Genomic DNA, 19,991 nt, shown 5'->3' on the forward strand with positions numbered 1-19,991 from the left:
GCACGAGTCAGAATCCAGGAACCAGCTGCGTTGTCCTTCATGTGCCTGTCATCCTGCCAGATCTGAGACTAACTGAGACTTTTCAGCTCGCTCCATTTTTTGGGGTGCTGGCAGCCAACTGGACCTGATACAGAGTCTGGTTCATTGGATGAAAGAAAGGTTACTGCTCCACTTTGGACTTTAGATCTGGGCTTGAATGTGTTTTTTTTTCGCTTCAGAACATGTACAGAACATGTGTGGGCGTGCTGTAAAAGTCTCTGCTCAGCATTTATATGTATGGCATCGGTCACGCTGCAACAACCTTCATAACTGTATCACAGCGTTTAAGCTAGTGATTGAAGGCGGAAACCTGAAGCTGCCAATGAACAAAAGACTCAGACTGAACAAATAAAACAAATATATTAAACAAATATAAACAAACATTTCCCATCCCATTTAAATATTAATTTAAGCAGCTGTGTGTGTGTGTGTGTGTGTGTGTGTGTGTGTGTGTGTGTGTGTGTGTGTGTGTGTGTGTGTGTGTGTGTGTGTGTGTGTGTGTGTGTGTGTGTGTGTGTGTGTGTGTGTGTGTGTGTGTGTGTGTGTGTGTGTGTGTGTGTGTGTGTGTGTGTGTGTGTGTGTGTGTGTGTGAAGCCTCTTGCTGCTGTTATGTAATAGACCCGTTGTTCGTCAACGTGCAGTTCCTGGTTCTGCCGGTCGTGGCGCTGTTGACCAACAAGGTTGTGAATTAGCGGATTAGGATCAGTTTTTTACTTTTTGTTTTTTATTGATGTATATATATTACTTTCTCTGCCTATTAAATCTATTGTTGGTGTTTTTTATTGTTACTCTGGTTTTCAGGACCTAGACAATAAGGTTTTCTGCTCCATATTTGAATAAAGATTTTAATTTGAAACTTGTAATAACCAGGGAACATTGTGTTGTACATATTGTTTTTTTTTAACCTGAGGTGCTTCTGAAAGTGATGGAAGACTTTTTTAAACAGACTTTACCTTCACATTATTTTCCATAAAATAAATAAGTGAAACCACTTTTATTTGCGTGTCTGAGTGCAGTTATGCTTTTACTTCCATCTTGATTTACCGATGCTTTTATTTTAAATGTTGGAGCTGCTAAAGTGACTGCTCCCAGCTGATCTTATTTACAGGAGCAATGGTTATTATTTTCTGGTAACGTAAAGTAACTGATAACGCAGGGCGATAGTGAATCCACGGACTTTGCGTGTGAAGGCTTTAGTCTGCTCCACTGCGTGTGTGTGTATGTATATATATATATGTGTGTGTGTGTGTGTGTGTGTGTATATATGTATATATATATACATATATATGTATATATGTATGTATGTGTGTATGTATGTATGTATGTGTGTATGTATGTATGTATGTGTATATGTATATATACATATACACTGGTCGCTGGATAGCTCAATCGGTAAAGTCGCATGACTTGCATACGGGGGGTTTCTGGTTCAAATCCCCATTACGGCGAATAGGCATCCAGTGTGCCTATTCAAGCTACCGCCTACCTCATATCATGAGAGACAATGAACCACATGAGATACCGGCTCAGACGTCGCCCGGTCTAACAAGGTCTGGATGAAACATCCAAGATGCATAAGTACATCAAGGATAAGGCCCCGACAGATGACGTGCTGAGTGAATGTCTCAGGCAGTGGAGAACAGAGGATGAGATGCTGGAAGAGGGACCATCATGGGAGGACAAGCCCTTGCACGGGATGTACCACCAGAACATAACTGAAGTGGCTGATCTCAACAAATTCTACCAATGGCTATCCACCACTACGGCTTTCCTCTGTTCTTTGTCCACCACCACAATGTCTGGTTGGTTCGCCATTACCATTCTGTCTGTCTGTATCTGGAAGTCCCACAGGATCTTGGCTCGCTCGTTCTCTACCACCTTGGGAGGTGTTTCCCACTTTGACCTTGGGGTTTCCAGTCCATACTCTGTGCAGATGTTCCTGTATACTATGCCAGCCACTTGGTTATGGCGTTCCATGTATGCTTTGCCTGCCAGCATCTTACACCCTGCAGTTATGTGCTGGACCGTCTCAGGGGCCTCTTTGCACAGTCTACACCTTGGGTCTTGTCTGGTGTGGTAGATCTGGGCCTCTATGGCTGGCTCTGGTGCTCAGGGCCTGCTCCTGTGCGGCCAGGATGAGTGCCTCTGTGCTGTCCTTCAGCCCAGCCCTTTCAAGCCATTGGTAGGATTTGTTGAGATCAGCCACTTCAGTTATGTTCCGGTGGTACATCCCGTGTAAGGGCTTGTCCTCCCAGTCCCTCATCCAGCATCTCATCCTCTGTTCTCCACTGCCTGAGACATTCACTCAGCACGTCATCTGTCGGGGCCTTATCCTTGATGTACTTATGGATCTTGGATGTTTCATCCCGGATAGTGGCTCTCACGCTCACTAGTCCTCAGCCTCCTTCCTTGCGGCTAGCGTACAGTCTCAGGGTGCTGGATTTGGGGTGGAACCCTGCATGCATGGTGAGGAGCTTTTCGTGTCTTAACATCTGTGGTCTGTATCTCTTCCTTTGGCCACCTTATTATTCCCGCAGGGTATCTGATCACTGGCAGGGCGTAGAGTTGGTGTTTGGCTCCTCTGGTATCCTTACCAATGCCCTTCTGTGCTTCGCTCATGTATTGACCCATGTGCCCACTTATCTTGACATGAGCTTCCATGTTGTGGAGAGGCAGGTTATTGGCCGGTAGTTGGATGGGACTGTACCCTTTGAGGGATCCTTCATTATCAGGATCGTTCGCCCTTCGGTTAGACATTCAGGGTGAGTCCCGTCCCTTAGCAGCTGGTTCATTTGTGCTGCCTGGCACTCATGGATTGCAGTGAGTTTCTTTAGCCAGTAGACGTGGATCATGTCAGGGCCGGGTGCTGTCCAGTTTTTCATACCTGAGACTCTTTGTTGGATGTCTGCCACTGTGATAGTCACTGGGTTCTGTTCAGGGAGGTTACTGTGGTCTTCCCTCAGATCCACCAGCCACTGTGCATCACTGTTGTGTGACGCCTCCCTTTCCCATATACCTTTCCAGTACTGTTCAGTTTCCAGCCTTGGTGGGTCTTGGTGGGTATGCGGGGGGTTCCCGGTTCGAATCCCCGTTAGGGCGAATAGGCATCCAGTGTGGGTCCTTGGGCAAGACCCTTCAAGCTACCGCCTACCTCATATCATGAGAGACAATGAACCACATGAGATACCGGCTCAGACGTCGCCCGGTCTAACAAGGTCTGCGTCAGGTGTTGGGGAACCAGAGCACCTTGGCGAGAAGTGGGCTACTGGAACAAGAAAGAAATGGCTGAGATGCGAGAACAAGGCTCTGTTGGAATGCTACTACTCAAGTAACCCTAGTCAGAGGGGTTACATGCAAAGAATGTGCGGTGAATGGGAACGGAGAAACCCACATTCAAGGCTGACGGCGAAGCAACTAGTAGCTCAGTGTTCCAACATCCACAAACGGCAACTGCTATCACAACTTGAGATTGACGAGATACAACACAAATGCTACGGCAAGGGGGAGCCAGGACGCCAGGTCAGAGGGGAGGTTTCACCATCTCCCCAACCGGAAATTGGGTACGAAGCCCCAATAAGCACAGATACGCTGAGCGAGGCAGCGACTGACCTGAAAGATAAGATCATGGCGAGACTGAACAGGCAACCCCGAACCCCACTACAACGGCTAAGTGAAGTACCATCAGAAAGTCTCATGGAAGATGTGAATGCAGCATTGAGAGCGATCCCTACCACAACAATCACGGAAACCAATGAGCTGATATGCGCTTCAGCATCAGTGATCCTAGAGGTGCTTGGCTATAAGAGCAACCATGGGTGTGTGTGTGTGTGTGTGTGTGTGTGTGTGTGTGTGTGTCTCTCAGATAGACACTTGACGCACCACAACATGTCGGTTATAAGATATACGTAGTGTTTAACAGCTGCCCGTCCGCTGTTGTTATTGATGGTGATATTAAAGATCCAGCAGCAGCAATACTTCATTATCCGTGTTCGTGTTTTGTCTGACAGCTGCAGCTGCATGAAAGTTAGAGACAAACACGAAATCGGAATGTTGCAGTGCCTTCAAAATAAAAACATAAAAACTTTCTCAGATAAAAACAAGATGGACCTGGTTTAAACAATCTCTGGGCGAACAAAAAAGCTTCTGGAGGTTCTGCCTGTGGATGTCAGTGTTTCTGTCAGATTATGTCAGCTGCGTTTAATCCAACAACAGCGAACTGTGCTGTTCTTTTAATGGAGACTTGTATTTTGAAGATTGTAGCGGAAGCGGTCGGTGCTGCTATTTTGGTAACTGACACTTCGTTGCGGCTCCACACAGCAAACATGGACGTTGCGTGTGGGAGAATAAGCCAAACATGATCGTCGCATTCACCTGCGGAAGAAACCAGCGGACTCAACAAGGTAGGACCGGAACCACCTCGCGCTCAGCGTTTCAACTCACGAACTGACGGAGCGTCCGCGAGCGGCCCGGCTTGCTAGCTAACGGGGGGCTAACGACAGCGACTCCGCACCACAGGTGCGCCCATTGTCGGACACGGCTCCATCAGAATTCCAAGATTTGGGTTCTGGTAAAACGTTTCAGGCTGAAGTGCAAACCGACAGCGACAGGTTAACGTGTATCAGCGTCAGCACCGACTGAAGCGTGCGTGCAAATTTTTACTGAACGTCTGTATTTCCCCTATATTTACACCGAGCCAGCGCCGAACCGAAGCAATTTTTTTCTTTCGGTTTAACGAATAGCGACGTCGGTTGATGGGCAAATTTGACCCGACATCAAATATTAGCAGGTCGGTCCAATAATGGAATTCAAGCTGTGTGACACCCCGACCATCGACAGGCACACGAGGAACAGTTTGTGACGTTAAACGTCTGGAAATAAACGAGGACGGAACTGGCGTCGCGCTGTCCGACAATGGAACCCAGTTAATGTTGAGTGTCCAGCATCTGCTCAGGCCTGTTTGTTGCAGTGCAGCCTCCATCATAATCACAGGACTCCTGCAGGATACATATTGTCTGTATGGCTTTCCAGCAAGATTCTTCTTTGTTTGGGATCCTTAAAGGTTCAGTGTGTCTGTCTGTTTGGAATCCCTGCAGGATTAAACTTGTTTGTTGTCCCTACAGCATTCGGTCTCTGTCGGTTCGGGATCCCTGAAGAATACAGTCTGTCTGTTTTGGATCCCTACAGAATTTGGTCTGTCAGTTTGTCTGTCTGTGTTGGATCTCTACAGGATACAGTCTGTCTGTTTGGGATCCCTGCAGGATTCAGTCTGTCTGTTTTGGATCCCTACAGAATTTGGTCTGTCAGTTTGTCTGTCTGTGTTGGATCTCTACAGGATACAGTCTGTCTGTTTGGGATCCCTGCGGGATTCAGTCAGTCTGTTTGGGATCCCTGCGGGATTCAGTCAGTCTGTTTGGGATCCCTGCGGGATTCAGTCAGTCTGTTTGGGATCCCTGCAGGATTCGGTCTGTCTGTCTTTTTGGGATCCCTGCAGGATTCGGTCTGTCTGTTTGGGATCCCTGCGGGATTCAGTCAGTCTGTTTGGGATCCCTGCGGGATTCAGTCAGTCTGTTTGGGATCCCTGCGGGATTCGGTCTGTCTGTCTTTTTGGGATCCCTGCAGGATTCGGTCTGTCTGTCTTTTTGGGATCCCTGCAGGATTCGGTCTGTCTGTTTGGGATCCCTGCGGGATTCAGTCAGTCTGTTTGGGATCCCTGCGGGATTCAGTCAGTCTGTTTGGGATCCCTGCAGGATTCGGTCTGTCTGTCTTTTTGGGATCCCTGCAGGATTCAGTCAGTCTGTTTGGGATCCCTGCGGGATTCAGTCAGTCTGTTTGGGATCCTTGCAGGCTACAGTCTGTTTGGGATCTAGCAGCTCAGCGGGTCCCTGCTTGGTGGTCGTCTGCCTCCTCTATGAATTGTGGTTCGTCTGTGTGTTTCTGTTCATCCTTCCAGCTTTGGCTCCTTCACAGCGTTGTTGCTCTACATGGATGAACATTAGATGTAGAGGAGGTGAAGTGATTTCTGCATCTGAGTCTTTGTAGTTAGCTTTCTGTGGCTGTAGATGCAGAATGTCAGACGACCCAAACCCCAGAATTGTGCACAGGATGACGTCACAGAGGGACAGAATAATCTGCTCTTTGGCTGGTCTCACGTATGGAAAGCATCAAGTCACAGCAACAAATGTGCTGTGATGTGGGTTTGTCCAGCTTGAGGCTGCAGCAGACAAACGCAGATACACAATTACAAATTTAACCCACCAAACCTCAAGACAATCATCAGTGATTCAGTTATAATTGAATAATTTCACAGATAGAGAGTCTTGTAAAGTCAGTAATAAATCTTTCATCAGGTCCTCATGTGTTTGGGGCCTAACACGCTGCTCATGTTACACTTTTTGCTTTTCAGTCATTTCCCAGCATGCTCTGGGGAATCTAACACTTCTAACACATTACACCAGCTTCTCTGCTGCAGACATTCCTCAATCTGAACTCAGATGCAGGAGCAGGATTATGTAACATCTGGACAAACATGGGCCTCCTTAAAGTTTCGTCAGTGTCACTCAAAGGAGGGGACTCGTCAGACAGCTGCAGCTTTAACCTGACGCTGTGTGGTCCAGCTCTAAGTTTAGACAGCGGTCATTCAAACCTGCACCTTCAGCTCAGCTTTCTCAGCAGAAAGGTTCATGTTATCTGGGATCTGAAAACGATCATTGCTTGGCTTCTGATGGTTTTCTGTTAAATAGTTGTTTGATAAAAATCAGTCGTTGTTTATGGTCAACCTGAATCCCCACAGGCGCTCTGCCATTGGACGCTTTAAAGTGTAGCTGGTTTCCCCTCGTTATTTCCTCTGTGGCTGCTTCTGTTACTTCCTTGAACTGTTTGTGTTTCAGCCAGAAGTGGCTGCAACTACTCTATTAGACACAGCACACATGAACGTTACTGGTTCTTACACCTGCCTTCATCGTTTGGCTGCTCGGGAACCTGCTCGTCCAGTCACTGGTAGACTCATTTATTCATTCGGTTGAGTCGTTGTGAAGACCACAACAGCCATAAGTGACAGAGTTGGTTGTGTCACGTTTGACGTGGAGTCATGTGACTGACTGGACCACGTGACCCTGCTGGAGATGCCATAATAGCCAGAGCAGTGACCGAGGCATTGTTGTCTGTGGCCTGGTACCAGCGAACACGCTGAAGATGTCACCTCCACTCATTAAAGGAAACTCCTCTTACTTTCTTTCCTGCTCAGCTGCTCTTTTTTTGTCTGGTAAACTGGAAATGAAAGCTTCATTCCTCTGCCTCGATGCTCCACTGACTTCCTGTGGCAGCTTTTCAAAGTGGCTGTCAAAACGAAGCTGAAAGCACGTGTCCAGCTGCAGAGAAGACGAGACGCCTGATGACAGACTCACAGTAAGACCACTATCTGTTCAGAATGCGAGACCTCTCAGAACCAAGTAACAATGTTCTACTTTCGTTTCCTAGCTCCCAGCTGTGTGTGAAGATAAGCGCTTCCTGTAGCCGCTTGTAGTGGTTGAAATGGTGTTTGGTGGAACACTTAAGGTGTGGAGCTCGTCTCGTTTCAGTGAGCTGCTTCCTGAAAGCTGCTCTGTGTCAGATCAGACCACGCAAGGACCTGTTTCTCACAGCCGTCTGAAGGTGTTGAACTACTTCCTGTTTGTTCAAAGTGAAAGAGGCGGCTGGTTCTGACAGCTGCAGAGATTGCACAAAGAGGAAGTTGCTGCCGTTGTTCGTCCGCGTTGCTAATTCCACACTGACTCATGGCAGAGTTGTGGCATGTGAGCAGCTCCTCCAGCAGGTTGTAGCAGCTGATGCCTCCTCCTCTGATGCTGTACACGCCCACGTGGGCCGGTCCGAGAACGGTGGAGCCTGTGACCTGGTGCCATCCTTCTAGATGAGTGTGAAGCTGAGCAGACTGCAGGTGCTCGGGCTCAGGCGTGACCAGAAAGCCAGGGTCAGACCCAGCAGGGGCAGCTGCACCCTGAGAGGTGGAAAGTACTGAAACAGGAAACAGAGGAGAGTTGCTTTATGTCACAATTTGCTTTGCTCCACAGCATAATATGAAGGTCAGAGGTCACGGAAGAGAATCTGATGAAACCATAACAACCGAATCAGGACCAGACAGAGTCTGTCCGACGGTCTCGTTAATGAAGCAGGTGTTTCTGTTAGTTTGTGTCATCACATAAAATAATAATAACAATATAGTGGTGCTGTTTGTTTCGTGACTTCATTGAGGCATTACTGGATTGCTAAAGAGGAAGTCAAGACGTTTGATTCCACAGACAGGCGTCAGTCGGGACGTAGGTTCTGACTGGTGACAGGGTTTTCCAGTGTTTCTGGGGAAATTTCTGCAATCAAAGCAGCTGATGTGCGTAGATGCCTCCTGCAGGGACTGGAAAGGCCCAGAATAAGAAACCCAAAGGACCCAGAACCACAGAAGAAGCCATGGAACATGGAAGCGGACACGGATGGACTGCGCTGGGCTGCTGGCGGGTATCGACCTTTTACCTCCTCCCTTCTGCTCTCATACACTTCGGTCAAATGGGAACTTTTAGAGCAAGCATAAGCTAAACTAAAATAAACTTCTCAGGAACACTAGTTTGTGTGTTTTCACTTCTGCAAAATTCTCTAAATAAGGCCTGCGTACATTAAGTGTTTCTGAACATTTCAGCAGCTGAGGTTCTGCAGTTTTCCACGTTTCCTTCAGGCTGCTTCCTGCTTGGTCACGGATGTAGTGACAGCACCTTCGAGCCTCCGTTGCAACATAGAGATGAGCAGATGCCGAACATGCAGTTTCTTGGTGTGACCTGCACTGTTGGCTCCAGGAAGCAGCCCGTTGACCTTTGACCCAGGGCTCCATTGGCTTCGTTCTGTCTCATGTGCTGAGCTCTGTGCCGGCAGGATGAAGGATGTTAAGCGTGACTCACATCTGCTGACTGGCGCTTTAGAACCGGATCTGTGTCCTCGCTGTGTTCCAGGATGGGTCCAGCCCACATGGGTTGGCTGAGGGTCAGCGTGTTCTGCAGTTTGTGGATCCTCCTTATTGCTTTACTGTCGCTGGTTTGTTGGTTCTGCTGTTTGCCTTCACCGGTTCAGTTTCACTCGCTATGGTTTAATCTTCACTCATCATCATCCACTGCATAATATAAAAACACTATAAATGCTTCTAAGATGAGGTTTCATGTGATGGTGCAGATTGAAGGACGGTCTCAAGCCTGAATTTTTCTTCTATTTGTTCAGCCTGTCTATAATTTGTGAAGATAAGGACGAGCGACATTCAGTTACATAAGTGCTTTTAGCCTTGCAGCATCACTGCACAGCCTATTTTTACATCCTCTGCCCACCGCTACGACTGAACATCACTGGCTTCGAGTCGGCTTTTTTTTTTTTTGAGTCGGTTTTTACCTTTGCTGCTTTGTTTAGCAGGGTGCTAAGACGTCCACAGACACATCTGGGCTGCAACCCAACAAGTATGGATCATCAGTTGCCTGATGATAATGCATAATTCTTCATCGGTTTTCATTTGCCCTGATTGGTTAGGAAATTACGAAAGCAGGACAGGCCTCTTTTTAACACGCTGGTGCCTCTGAGGCCCTGGGTATGATTCTGGATGTGCTCTTTCTCTCTGCAGTGGAGGGCAGACAGGAGGCATGACAGAGGAGAAATGTCCCCAGCTGGTGGACTACTTTGTAGTGGCAGGTCTCAATCCTGATGGTCCCTGGAAGCCGCTGGACGACGATGGCAAGAGCTCGTCCACCTCCTCCTCTTCCTCATCGTCGTTGGCCCGGGCAGTGGAGCCGGTGACGGACCTGGCGGTGATCGCCCGGGGGCTCGGAGAGGAAGTGCCCGAGGGCTTCACTTGCATCGAAAAGACACTGGGCGGCCACTCGGCCGAGCTGAGCGCCGGCCTCATCAACAACCCGCACCTGTACCTGTGCTACCGCCGAGGACGGGACAAACCACCCATACTGGACCTGGGGTGAGACAGGACTACTCTAAGTCTATAGCTTCTAGGCCGTATCTATAGACTTAGCGTTAATGTGATGCACGTTAAAGCAAAGGCTTATATAATCAGATGATTATATAATGCAGCTGTGTCATGACCTGGACCCTCATCAGTCTCTCACAAACTCTTCATCATAGTTATTTTCAAGCTCAGCTGTTTAATTACTGTGGTGTTGGAGGATAATGGGCTCCATCCTCTTACTACACATCAGATTACACCTTTTACATCGGTGAACTGAGGGAATCAGTGGGCCATCATCATGGGCATTAGGCCACAGGAGTCAGGACTCGAATCTGGCCATGGGACAGTCGGGTCCCAGACTAATTAAATCAAATCACTGTTGTATGTGTTTAGTCATCCGTTGCTTCACACAGAGTAATTAGTGCAATCAGTCAGATGAGGTCAATGCAGGGAAACGGTTACCGTCTGCAGATGCCAGCATACGCTGCAGCATTGTTTTCCTTCTGAGGATCCTCCCACTGATCACGTGTAGAGAGAAGATTTGACATCTGATGGTTCGGGTTGATCAAAACGATGGTAGTCCATAGCACAGACACAGGGTAATGTCCTCTTTGTGGGTGTGCAGGGTCCTGTATGAGGGCAAGGAGCAGCTGAAACAGGGCTGGTACGTCATTGAGACCACGCCTTACAGTCGCTCGGCCAGCCTGAGCTCCGGAGGCGCCCCCGCGGCGCATCGGGTCTTTCTGACGTACCGCCGAGCTCTGGACTCGCAGGGGCTCCACACACTGGGCATCACCGACATCGCCCTGCTGCTCCCCGGCAAAGCAGAGGTGGCGCCACACACCTTCTGTCGCGTGGAGAAGAACCTCAACACTGGCATGGTGAGATGTGCAGAGGAGCAGGAGCCTGTTGGGCTCAGGCTACGCCACGTCTGGCCTCTTAACGCGTGTCCTTCTCTGCAGTGGGGTCCAGCTCTGTACGTGTGCTACAAACGCGCCGTGGCCAAGGCCAACGCGCTGGTCTACGAAGCCAGTGAGTCACCAGCATCACTTACATGTTAAGACTAATGCAAGTAACTGCTGCAGGCTCTTTGAAAAACAGAATGTTGAATGTCACCAGCAGTGCCCTTCAGTTTTCAGGTTGAAGCTGTTGTGTGTGCAGGTCTGATCAGCCGGTACCCGGAGGAAGACCTGGAAGCGTTTCCTCTGCCGGAGTCGGTGCCGGTCTTCTGTCTGCCCATGGGCGTCACCGTGGAGAGCTGGCCTCTAAATGCCAAGTACCAGCTGCCTGTCTTCTCCACCTTCGTCTTCACCTCCGCCTCCGGAGACAAGGTGGGAACCTGCAACACGCATGCTCGGAGCGCTGCTGGGCGCCGTTGTGAGGGTCTCTGCTGTCCCCGCAGGTTTACGGCGCAGCCATCCAGTTCTACGAGGCCTTCCCCAGGGACCTGCTGTCAGAACGGCAGTGTGTGAGGCTGGGGTTGCTCAGCGTGGTGGACCGGCGGCCCATCACCAACCGCAGCCTGCAGGCCAAGAAGAGCATCTGCGTCCTGTCCCACTGGCCCTTCTTCACCGTCTTCCAGAAGTTCCTCACCTTCGTCTACAGATACTCGATCTCCGGACCCCACGTGCTGCCGATCGAGAAGTCAGTGATGTTGCTGAATCAGAGCTGTATCCATGGCAACCGGAGGCTCTATACTGCGTGACTGTTTGGTTTCAGTAAATGCTTTGAGCCTCCACTCAGTCAGATTTAAATATGCTCAGGTTTTGTGTGTGTGTGCTTAAGATCAGATGTGAGTTTGTGTTTTCTCTCTGCAGACACATCTCCAGCTTCATGCACAACGTCCCGTTTCCTTCTCCCCAGCGCCCTCGGATCCTCGTTCAGGTAGAGTCCAGAGCGAGCTTCCTCACAGTCAGTTGGATTGTTCTAACTGATGGGTCTGTATTGTGGCTCAAGGCCGTTACACAGCTTTCACTTCCACCTTTCTGACAACTTGTGATTCTCTGCCCGAGGGCACAGCTGCTGCCTCTTTCCAGGATGAGGTCTCACTCTCACTTCCAGCCAACGTGTGTGTGTGTGTGTGTGTGTGTGTGTGTGTGTGTGTGTGTGTGTGTTGCAGCTCTCTCCATACGACAACCTGCTGCTCTGCCAGCCGGTCTCATCTCCGCTCCCGCTCAGGTCAGTCTGTCATGGTACAGTAGATGCATCCATGTGTAAAGTACCGGTGTTGGGTTAATTAGTGGCTGCAACCTGTGTTTGATTTGCACTCTCTCTCGTTGGGACAGTGGAGCGAGCTTCCTGAAGCTGCTGCAGAACCTCGGCCCGGAGAACACGTGCACGCTGCTGCTCGCCATCCTCACTGAACATAAGCTGCTGCTACACTCGCTCCGGCCCGACGTCCTGACCTCCGTCAGCGAGGCACTGGTCTCCGTAAGGCCAACACGCATCAGCCGACACAGAGGTGTTCTGATGTTGGGTGGGTCCTTCTGAAGCACCATCTCTGTCCCTGCAGATAAGTTTTCCCCTGCGCTGGCTCTGCCCCTACATCCCACTGTGTCCGCTGCAGATGGCCGACGTGCTACTGGCGCCGATGCCCTTCATCGTCGGCGTGCATTCCAGCTACTTTGACCTGTACGACCCTCCAACCGATGTGGTGTGTGTCGACCTGGACACCAACACCATCTTCCAGTAAGTCTGCATGGAGCCTCCTCCACAGTCCAAGCTGCTCCGATCTGCTTCAGCTCTACATCCACTGCTTAAAAAGCTCTTTGATTATTCATCACAAATGAAAATACTGGCACTATAGTTTCAATCGGATCTGGACGTATCAGCTGGAATGGAAGTTTGACGTTTAAGACTTCAGGAGCTAATGCAGTAAAACTGCTTCATCACAGAATGAGATACAGATGAAGGATGAGCAGGGTTTGAGTAGCAGGATGTCACAAATAGAAATTCATTAAGCCGTTTACTGTGATAGAAGTGAAGGACATGTGTTCCATGTCATGTCTCAGGTCAGATGACAAGAAGCCGTTGTCATGGCGATCATTACCCAGGAAGCACAGCAAGATTCTGTTCAACACCCTCACCAGCCTTCACAAGACCCTGGAGAAGAGTGAGTGACGGCTATCAGTCAGTGATTGATTGATGGAACCACCACCTAACATCACTGACTTCCTGTCTTAGTCTGCTCCCCTGGTCAGGAGGACGCCACACTGGAGTTTCTGCTCACGGACTATGATCAGATCTACAGACGCCAGAAGCAGTTGGAGCTGGAGATCCAGGAGGCGTTTCTGCGCTTCATGAGCTGCCTGCTGCGAGGATACCGAAGCTTCCTGCTGCCCATCACGCAGGCGCCTTCGGACAGAGCCACCGACTGCAGCTCGCTTTTTAACCTGCAGGGTGAGTGTGATGTTTGCTGCTTCCTCCAACATTTTAAACCCCTTCTCTCTGGGCCCACACCGGCCTGAAGGGCAGGCTCTTTTTAAGAGCTTCTAGCTGCCATCACATGAGATTAGCCGTGCTAATCTTATCCACTGTGGGAGAGGGATGACAGCTGTGCTACACACATGCTGGTAATGAGCAGCATGAACCTGCGGAGCCTTGTCTGTCTTTATACCCACCTAATCTTTTTACAGATCTGACAATTGGTGACTTTTATTAGAATGAAAACTAAGTGGGACCATCCTCTACAGCCCTCTACAGGCACCTTGAGTGTCTGCTGAATGAATAAAGGTCAGCTGGTCATGTAGCAGCAATTTGCTGGAGCAAAGGTTAAACTGAGGTTTGACACTCATGCCGCAGGTTTTCTGAAGTCTCGGGATCGAACGCAGCAGAAGTTTTACAGCCAGCTGACCAGAACCCAGATGTTCACCCAGTTCATCGAGGAGTGCTCCTTCGTCAGCGAGCGCCACGCCTGCCTCGAGTTCTTCGATGAGTGCGTCCAAAAGGTGAGAGTCGGCTCAGCTCGGCACGTAGCAGTTATACTCATACACCCGAGCCTCCAAGCAGAGAGCATCACCATCAGCCAGCAGCAACCCACAGGAACTCGGATCAGGTCCATGTTTAGTGAATAAAGAAACGATCAAACATCACCTTTTAATTACTTAGTAAAGTATTTAGTAAAGTAAAGACACCAGCCTCACTGTAGGAAGCTCATATTCACAGCTGAACCTGACACTGCCTAATGTTTGAACAGGTGGATGTGGAGAAGCCAGAGGACGTGAGGCTCATTGACCTGGATGAGACCCACAGTGGGGAACACACGGTATTCATCATGCCTCCAGAAGAACCGCAGGAAGCGGATGGGTCCGAGTGCCCCGCCCTGTACAGGTACCGGCCACCTCATCAGCTGTAGCTGAGCAGGTTGACTCCAAAGCCTCCGTTTACACGCTAACAGGCTGTTGTTCTCCTCACATGTCCAGCTACGACACCTTCCCCACCGTGAAGCCCGAGCTCTTTGACCGACCCCAGGACCAGCTCCGAGTCCCGGCTAAGGGCAGTGCCCCCAGCAGCCCGGCCCCCCGTCGTACCAAACAGGTGAGACAGGAAATGAGGGGCTTGGTCCGAGTGAGACGCTCTGACTCTCTGATGACTGATGCTTTGATAGAGCAGCTCATGTTTGGTCCCTCTTTCAGTCTCTGCTGTTGCTTTTGAGACCAAGTTTGCTATGAATAAAAACAGTAGATCAGTGTCAGTGGATCATGATCAATATTTCAGTTGTCATTAAATATTTAGAAGCCACAGATTGTTTCCTGTTTTTGGGGGAAGACATCGTCTGTGGCTGCTTATGCTGTGACCTTCTTTTAAACTGGAACAGGCTCATGAGATGATTCGCATGTAAACTGTGTTCCTGTCCATTCCTGTGTTGTGTCCTTGTTGCTCCAGGAAATGAAGTTGGCCCAGAAGCGAGCTCAGAAGTACTCATCCGTACCCGACATGTGGTCCAAGTGCCTGCTGGGCCACTGCTACGGCCTCTGGTTCATCTACCTGCCCACCTTTGTTCGGGCAGAAAGCTCAAAGGTTCGCGCCTTGCACACGGCCTACGACGTCCTCAAACACATGGAGAACCGCAAGGTGGTGATGCCCGACGAGGTGAGGTGCTGATGAGGTCAAAGATCATTTGGCTGGAATCGTGTTCTGTGTTGCAGTCTGAGGATGTTGAGGCCTTGTGCCGCTGTGCATTGCAGGTGTGTTACCGGATCCTGATGCAGCTGTGTGGTCAGTACGGGCAGCCGGTCCTCGCCGTCCGCGTCCTGCTGGAGATGAAGAAAGCAGGAATCACCCCCAACACCATTACCTACGCGTACTACAATAAGGTTGGCTCCAGTCTCCCAGTAGACGTACTGTAGCTCATGTCTGAGCTGTGGTCAGAAGCTAAGGCAGCGGTCCTGTGTCCTCAGGCAGTGCTGGAGAGCAAGTGGCCGTCCACCAACCAGGGCGGACGACTCCGCTGGGCCAAGCTGAGGAACGTCCTGCTGGCCGTGGCCCAGTTCAGGCAGCCAATCAAACGCCGCCCGCAGAGTGGCTCAGTGGGGTTACGAGCAGGTCATGATATGGTTTTATATGGTGCTGGAAGTCCCTCAACAGAATCTTAGCAACTATATTAAATAGCACTATTCTCCCTGAATCCGTCTGTTCCAGGATTAAACATGAATCACTGACATCCTGTTTTTACAGAAGTGATGGTGGAGCCCGATCAGAGACTCCGTCCTCACTCGACTCTGATTCGTCAGTCCAGTTGGAGTGGTCTGAGTGAAAGCTCCAGTCACGAGTCGCTGAGCATCCTGCTGGTGAAGAGCAACAGTCTCAGCAGCATGAAGGCGTCAACCAACAGTAAGACTCTCCCTCCTCTTCCTCACTTCTCCAGCTCTCACCCTTCCCCTCAACCAGTTCTGTCCTGTGTCCCAGTGGCCAGTGTCGCTAAAAAGGCCAACGGCTGCTCCAGTAAACCGCCGCTGGGGCGCCGGGACGCCTCCACCCCCCCCTCAGCAGCCCCGGGCGGTGGTGGCCTGGTGCGGCGGAGTCAGGTCTGCCTCTCCACCTTCTACGCCGACTGTGCAGAGCCAGGAAACGAGCTGGACTGCAGCTGTCAGTCTGCACAGAGGGACAGCAGGTCAGCTGACTGGGCCCTGTTGCTTCTGTAGCGTTATCTAACAGCGTCAGTCAAAGACTAATTCTGTTTTCTCAGACCAGCGGGAACTCGTGACTCAACGGCTAGAAACAAAGGTCTAGACGAGAACTGCAACAACGTGTCATCTCCCAGCCGAGGAGGTCTGGCAGGGAAACTCCAGCAGCTCCTTACTCCAACCAGGCACAGGGTGTCTGTGCGCCGAGCTGCCAGTGTGGACGAGCGGCAGCCTCGAGGAGGAGGAGGAGGAGGTATAGGACGAAGAGTGTCAGAGCAGAGACAGTCCCGAAAAGCTCAGGTTGCTGAAACGCTGCTGAAAGCCAAGGACAAGCTGGTCAGCGCCACCTCCGAGGTTTGATTCCCCCGTTTACAGCAAGGTTTCATTGTGTAACGTTTGTGTCCAACATGGATGTGAATCTTTGCTTTGATGTCTGGTTCCGTCCTCTCATCGTGTTGCCTCCTCCTCAGAGTTCGTTGTCTGTGGGAAGCGACCTGGAGCTGATGGACGCACCGAGCCCAGCGTGTCCTCAGCGCCGATCCTGGGACGCCGGTCAGGAAGGAGCTGGTCTGGAGGTGAACTTTGGCCTCAGCAGCGGTGGCCTTGTGGTGTCGGTCTTCGTTCTCTAAGATGCCGTTTCCGTCCAGGTGCTGATGTCCAGCTGCTCTCTGTGCCGCAGCTGCAACTCGTTGGTGTATGACGAGGAGATCATGGCCGGATGGACGTCCGATGACTCCAACCTGAACTCATCCTGCCCGTTTTGCTGCGCCTCCTTCGTCCCCTTCCTCAACGCTGAGATCTGTGACCTCTGCCCCGTCAGCAGGTACAGCAGTTGCTGCGTCCTTTTCAGCTTGAGTTTCAGGCTGGAAGCTGAAGCCATGACTTTCCTTTTATCCTCAGCACCGGGAACATGGATGACGAGGTGGAGAGCGCGGTGAGACCCCCCAGTGTTCACGAGGCCTCGCTACGACAACAGTGCAATGGCGTGAGCGACGACTCCAGCTCTGAGACCAGCAGCTACTCGGAGAACAGCAGAACCACCACGGTACCAGAACCGTCCCATACCAGTGGTGCCTTTGTGCGCCTGCGTCCTCCTTCATCTCTGTGCTGCTTCCCTCAGATGTCCTCAGTGGGCGGAGCTCCTCAGGTGACGGTGGCCTACCTGAGTCCTCTGGTTCTGAGAAAGGAGCTGGAGAGCCTACTGGAGAACGAGGGCGAGGCGGTTCTGGCTCAGCCTCAGTTCCTAGACAGTCACTCCATCATCTTCTGGAACCTGGTGTGGTACTTCCAGCGCCTCGCTCTGCCCAGCAACCTGCTGCAGCTGGTGCGAGCCTCGCCGCTGGCCAGCAACTTTGCGCCGCTGTCACAGGTATCGACTCTTCTGCAGATAAAAGAGAAAGACGTGCTGCATAAATGAGGCTTTGGTTCTCCATGAATTCAGTTGTGCTGCTGTGGCTGAATTGATTTAATGATTGATGACATTGATGTTAGGAGTTTCCTGTCCACTGTGGCTCCAGGAAAAGAGTCTGTTATGACTTGGCGCTTGGAGGGAAGGTCTCCTTTAGCTTTAGGCTGGTTTTACATCTTAGGTCCAAGTGTCTCTGAAGAGTGAACCAGAACCTCAGTCCTGTCTGGTGTCTGTCCGTATGGATATGCAGGATGAAGGACCCTAGCCTACTGTGGTTTCACTATGACTCTTGTCCTGTGTGTTCTTCAGTCGGAGAACTCAGCCGTGAGGGCGCGGCTCCTCTGGGACACCCTGACCCCCGACACTGACCAGTGGCCCCCCCTCTACATCCTCTGGAGGATCCATAGTAAGACTGATCACAGCACTTTCAGAAACATTTCGCTTCTGTCTCATCGCCGCTGCTCCTCCTCCCTCCACCAGGTGGCGTCCCCATGAGGAGCTACAGCTGGCGGAGACACAACCACCCGTTCACCCTATCCTTCCTGGAGGAGGTGCTGCGGTGGGTTGGCATGAACGAGGTGCACAAGGCCGTCACGCTCTTCCTGGACACGCTGGCCAAACAGCCAGGATCCCCACGGATACAGAGGTGGGCTCAGTTTCCACAGCAGGACTGAACTAACAGTGACCAGGGCCTCTAATGTTTCTGTGTTGTGAGTCTACAGGAGTCTGTACAGAGAGTTCCTCTTCCTCACGCTGGCAGCGATGGGCAAAGACCATGTTGGTGAGACTGAAGCCTGATGAGGAAGGTACAGATGTAGAGTTGTGTCACCTGCAGTGCTGAGCTCAGTGCTCCTCTGTCTGTTTGCAGCTGCGTTCGATAAGAAGTACAAGGCGGCGTACACACGGCTCAGCGGAACTCTGGGCCGCGACGAGCTCCGCAGGAAGCGGGCTCAGCCTCCCAGCCCCAAAGCCGTGGACTGCAGGCGCAGCTTCCACCCGCCTCTCGAGTGCTGATCCTCCTGAAGCCGACGTGTTCACCTCCCCAATGCCTCGCGTGGACGTTGGGCCTCGCTCCTTCCTCTTCCTCTGTTTGCTTTGTCCGTGTGAATCCAGCCGCTCTTTGTCTCAGTGAAGACCCTGACAGTTGTTGTGGCAGCAGATGAAGACAGGTTCAGATGAGTAGAGTCTCTGAGCCCAGATCAGGCTGCAGATGCTTCCTCTGAGGCCAAGTGACCAGTGGAAGCTTGTTTCTGTCAGAGGACAAGGTCCAGAATGTTTAGGAGGCCGGAGAAACACTGGGGTCTCCTGGAGGCCGAGGTCACCTGGTTGTGTTAGAATCCAGTGACACAAAAGGAAAAAAACGAGCTGCTGAGCACGGATCCAGTTTTTTCCTCAACCAAAGTGGGGGAATCCTATGAGGAGCCTGCTTGGGCCCATGCGCAGCAACAACCTACTGTTGGTACCTGCTTGTTTGAGTCCAGACTCGGGTTTTACAGAGAACTTAAATGTTAAAAAGTCCTCTGTGGAAATTCAGAACGATTAAAAAGCTGCATCCTCATTAATGTAGTAACTCCTTTAAACGTCTGCATGACTACGTTAAATTCAGAGTTAGCGATTCTACAAGCTTATTACATTATCCAGGATTTATGCTTTTATTTTTAAAGGTGTGCTGATCCTAATTGAAACTCAACTAAAACATTATGTTTCAGGATCTTAAATAGGGGAGATGCATGCGGCTGCAGGATTTCAGGCATCGCTGCAATAGACTGTCCATGAAACCAATCATCCAATTATTTTATCCTTGTAGTCATAATGACGACATGCGACAGGTTCGAGAGTCAACTCAGACTTTGCTTCACTTCATGACTACTGAACAATTTTGTGTTTGGAGTCTAAAACTGTAAAGCCCACTTTGAGCTCTGCTTCAGCTTGCAGCAGCGCCTTTAGCATTGTGACGTCACAGTGTCCTGACCACGCCCAGAACGCGCCTGACCACAGTGAAGCTTTGACCACTAGTGTGGTGGATACTGTCAAATGTTTTTGTTAATCAGAGGTCACACATCACTTACCTAGAAGGTTAATGTTTAGCAAAACAAATAAACATTTGAACAGCAGGGGTTTCCGTGCTGGACAGCTGAGCGTCATGGTGCCAAATACTCTGTAGTCCCGATGAGTGAAATTGAATGGCAGTTCCAGACAAACCCTTTTTTACGAGACGACGAAGAGGATCAGGAATCAGTGAAGGACGTTTAGCATCACAGAGAAAACCCAGCACTGACATTAGGTTCGATGTTCGAGAGAGGAGCGTATTTAACTGTGTGTTGTAATTTATAAATGGCTGTGATCTCGGTTGTAAATGTTTTTTTACGAAAACAAATAAAAAAACGAGGAAGCGCTTGAGCGTCTGATTATGTTCAAAACAAAATCTCAGCGTGAAGTT

The 19,991-nt window shown here is 50.4% G+C and overlaps 1 protein-coding gene across 3 annotated transcripts; it reads left to right on the forward strand.

The window, feature by feature from the left end:
* Positions 1-4,280: 4,280 nt before the first annotated feature.
* Positions 4,281-19,946, forward strand: LOC114842832 (DENN domain-containing protein 4B-like). 3 transcript variants are annotated; one of them, XM_029128770.3, is made up of 29 exons: positions 4,281-4,439; positions 9,683-10,030; positions 10,644-10,899; positions 10,981-11,050; positions 11,180-11,349; positions 11,421-11,662; positions 11,836-11,902; positions 12,138-12,196; positions 12,304-12,448; positions 12,531-12,706; positions 13,030-13,130; positions 13,202-13,417; positions 13,820-13,965; positions 14,214-14,347; positions 14,440-14,554; positions 14,903-15,109; positions 15,205-15,333; positions 15,418-15,562; positions 15,695-15,850; positions 15,926-16,130; positions 16,206-16,497; positions 16,614-16,718; positions 16,791-16,966; positions 17,044-17,188; positions 17,264-17,512; positions 17,861-17,957; positions 18,032-18,197; positions 18,274-18,332; positions 18,420-19,946. In XM_029128770.3, the coding sequence occupies exons 2-29, from the start codon at positions 9,702-9,704 to the stop codon at positions 18,563-18,565; spliced, it is 4,503 nt and encodes a 1,500-aa protein (XP_028984603.1). In that variant the 5' UTR covers positions 4,281-4,439; positions 9,683-9,701; the 3' UTR covers positions 18,566-19,946. The 3 variants fall into 3 exon arrangements, with proteins under 3 accessions (XP_028984603.1, XP_028984602.1, XP_040923572.2); XM_029128769.3 differs by lacking the exon at positions 4,281-4,439 and adding an exon at positions 6,368-7,443; XM_041067638.2 differs by lacking the exon at positions 4,281-4,439 and adding an exon at positions 8,140-8,544.
* Positions 19,947-19,991: the final 45 nt, after the last annotated feature.

Source organism: Betta splendens, chromosome 16 (genome assembly GCF_900634795.4).
Source record: "Betta splendens chromosome 16, fBetSpl5.4, whole genome shotgun sequence".
In the NCBI taxonomy this organism is placed as follows: Eukaryota; Metazoa; Chordata; class Actinopteri; order Anabantiformes; family Osphronemidae; genus Betta; species Betta splendens.

Coding starts and splice junctions, on each gene's coding strand:
- LOC114842832 (XM_041067638.2), top strand. CDS start 8,504: ATGGAAGCGGACACGGATGGACTGCGCTGGGCTGCTGGCGG. Junction 14,555..14,902: donor CCCCCCGTCGTACCAAACAG/GTGAGACAGGAA, acceptor TTGTTGCTCCAG/GAAATGAAGTTGGCCCAGAA. Junction 16,131..16,205: donor TCTGCACAGAGGGACAGCAG/GTCAGCTGACTG, acceptor CTGTTTTCTCAG/ACCAGCGGGAACTCGTGACT.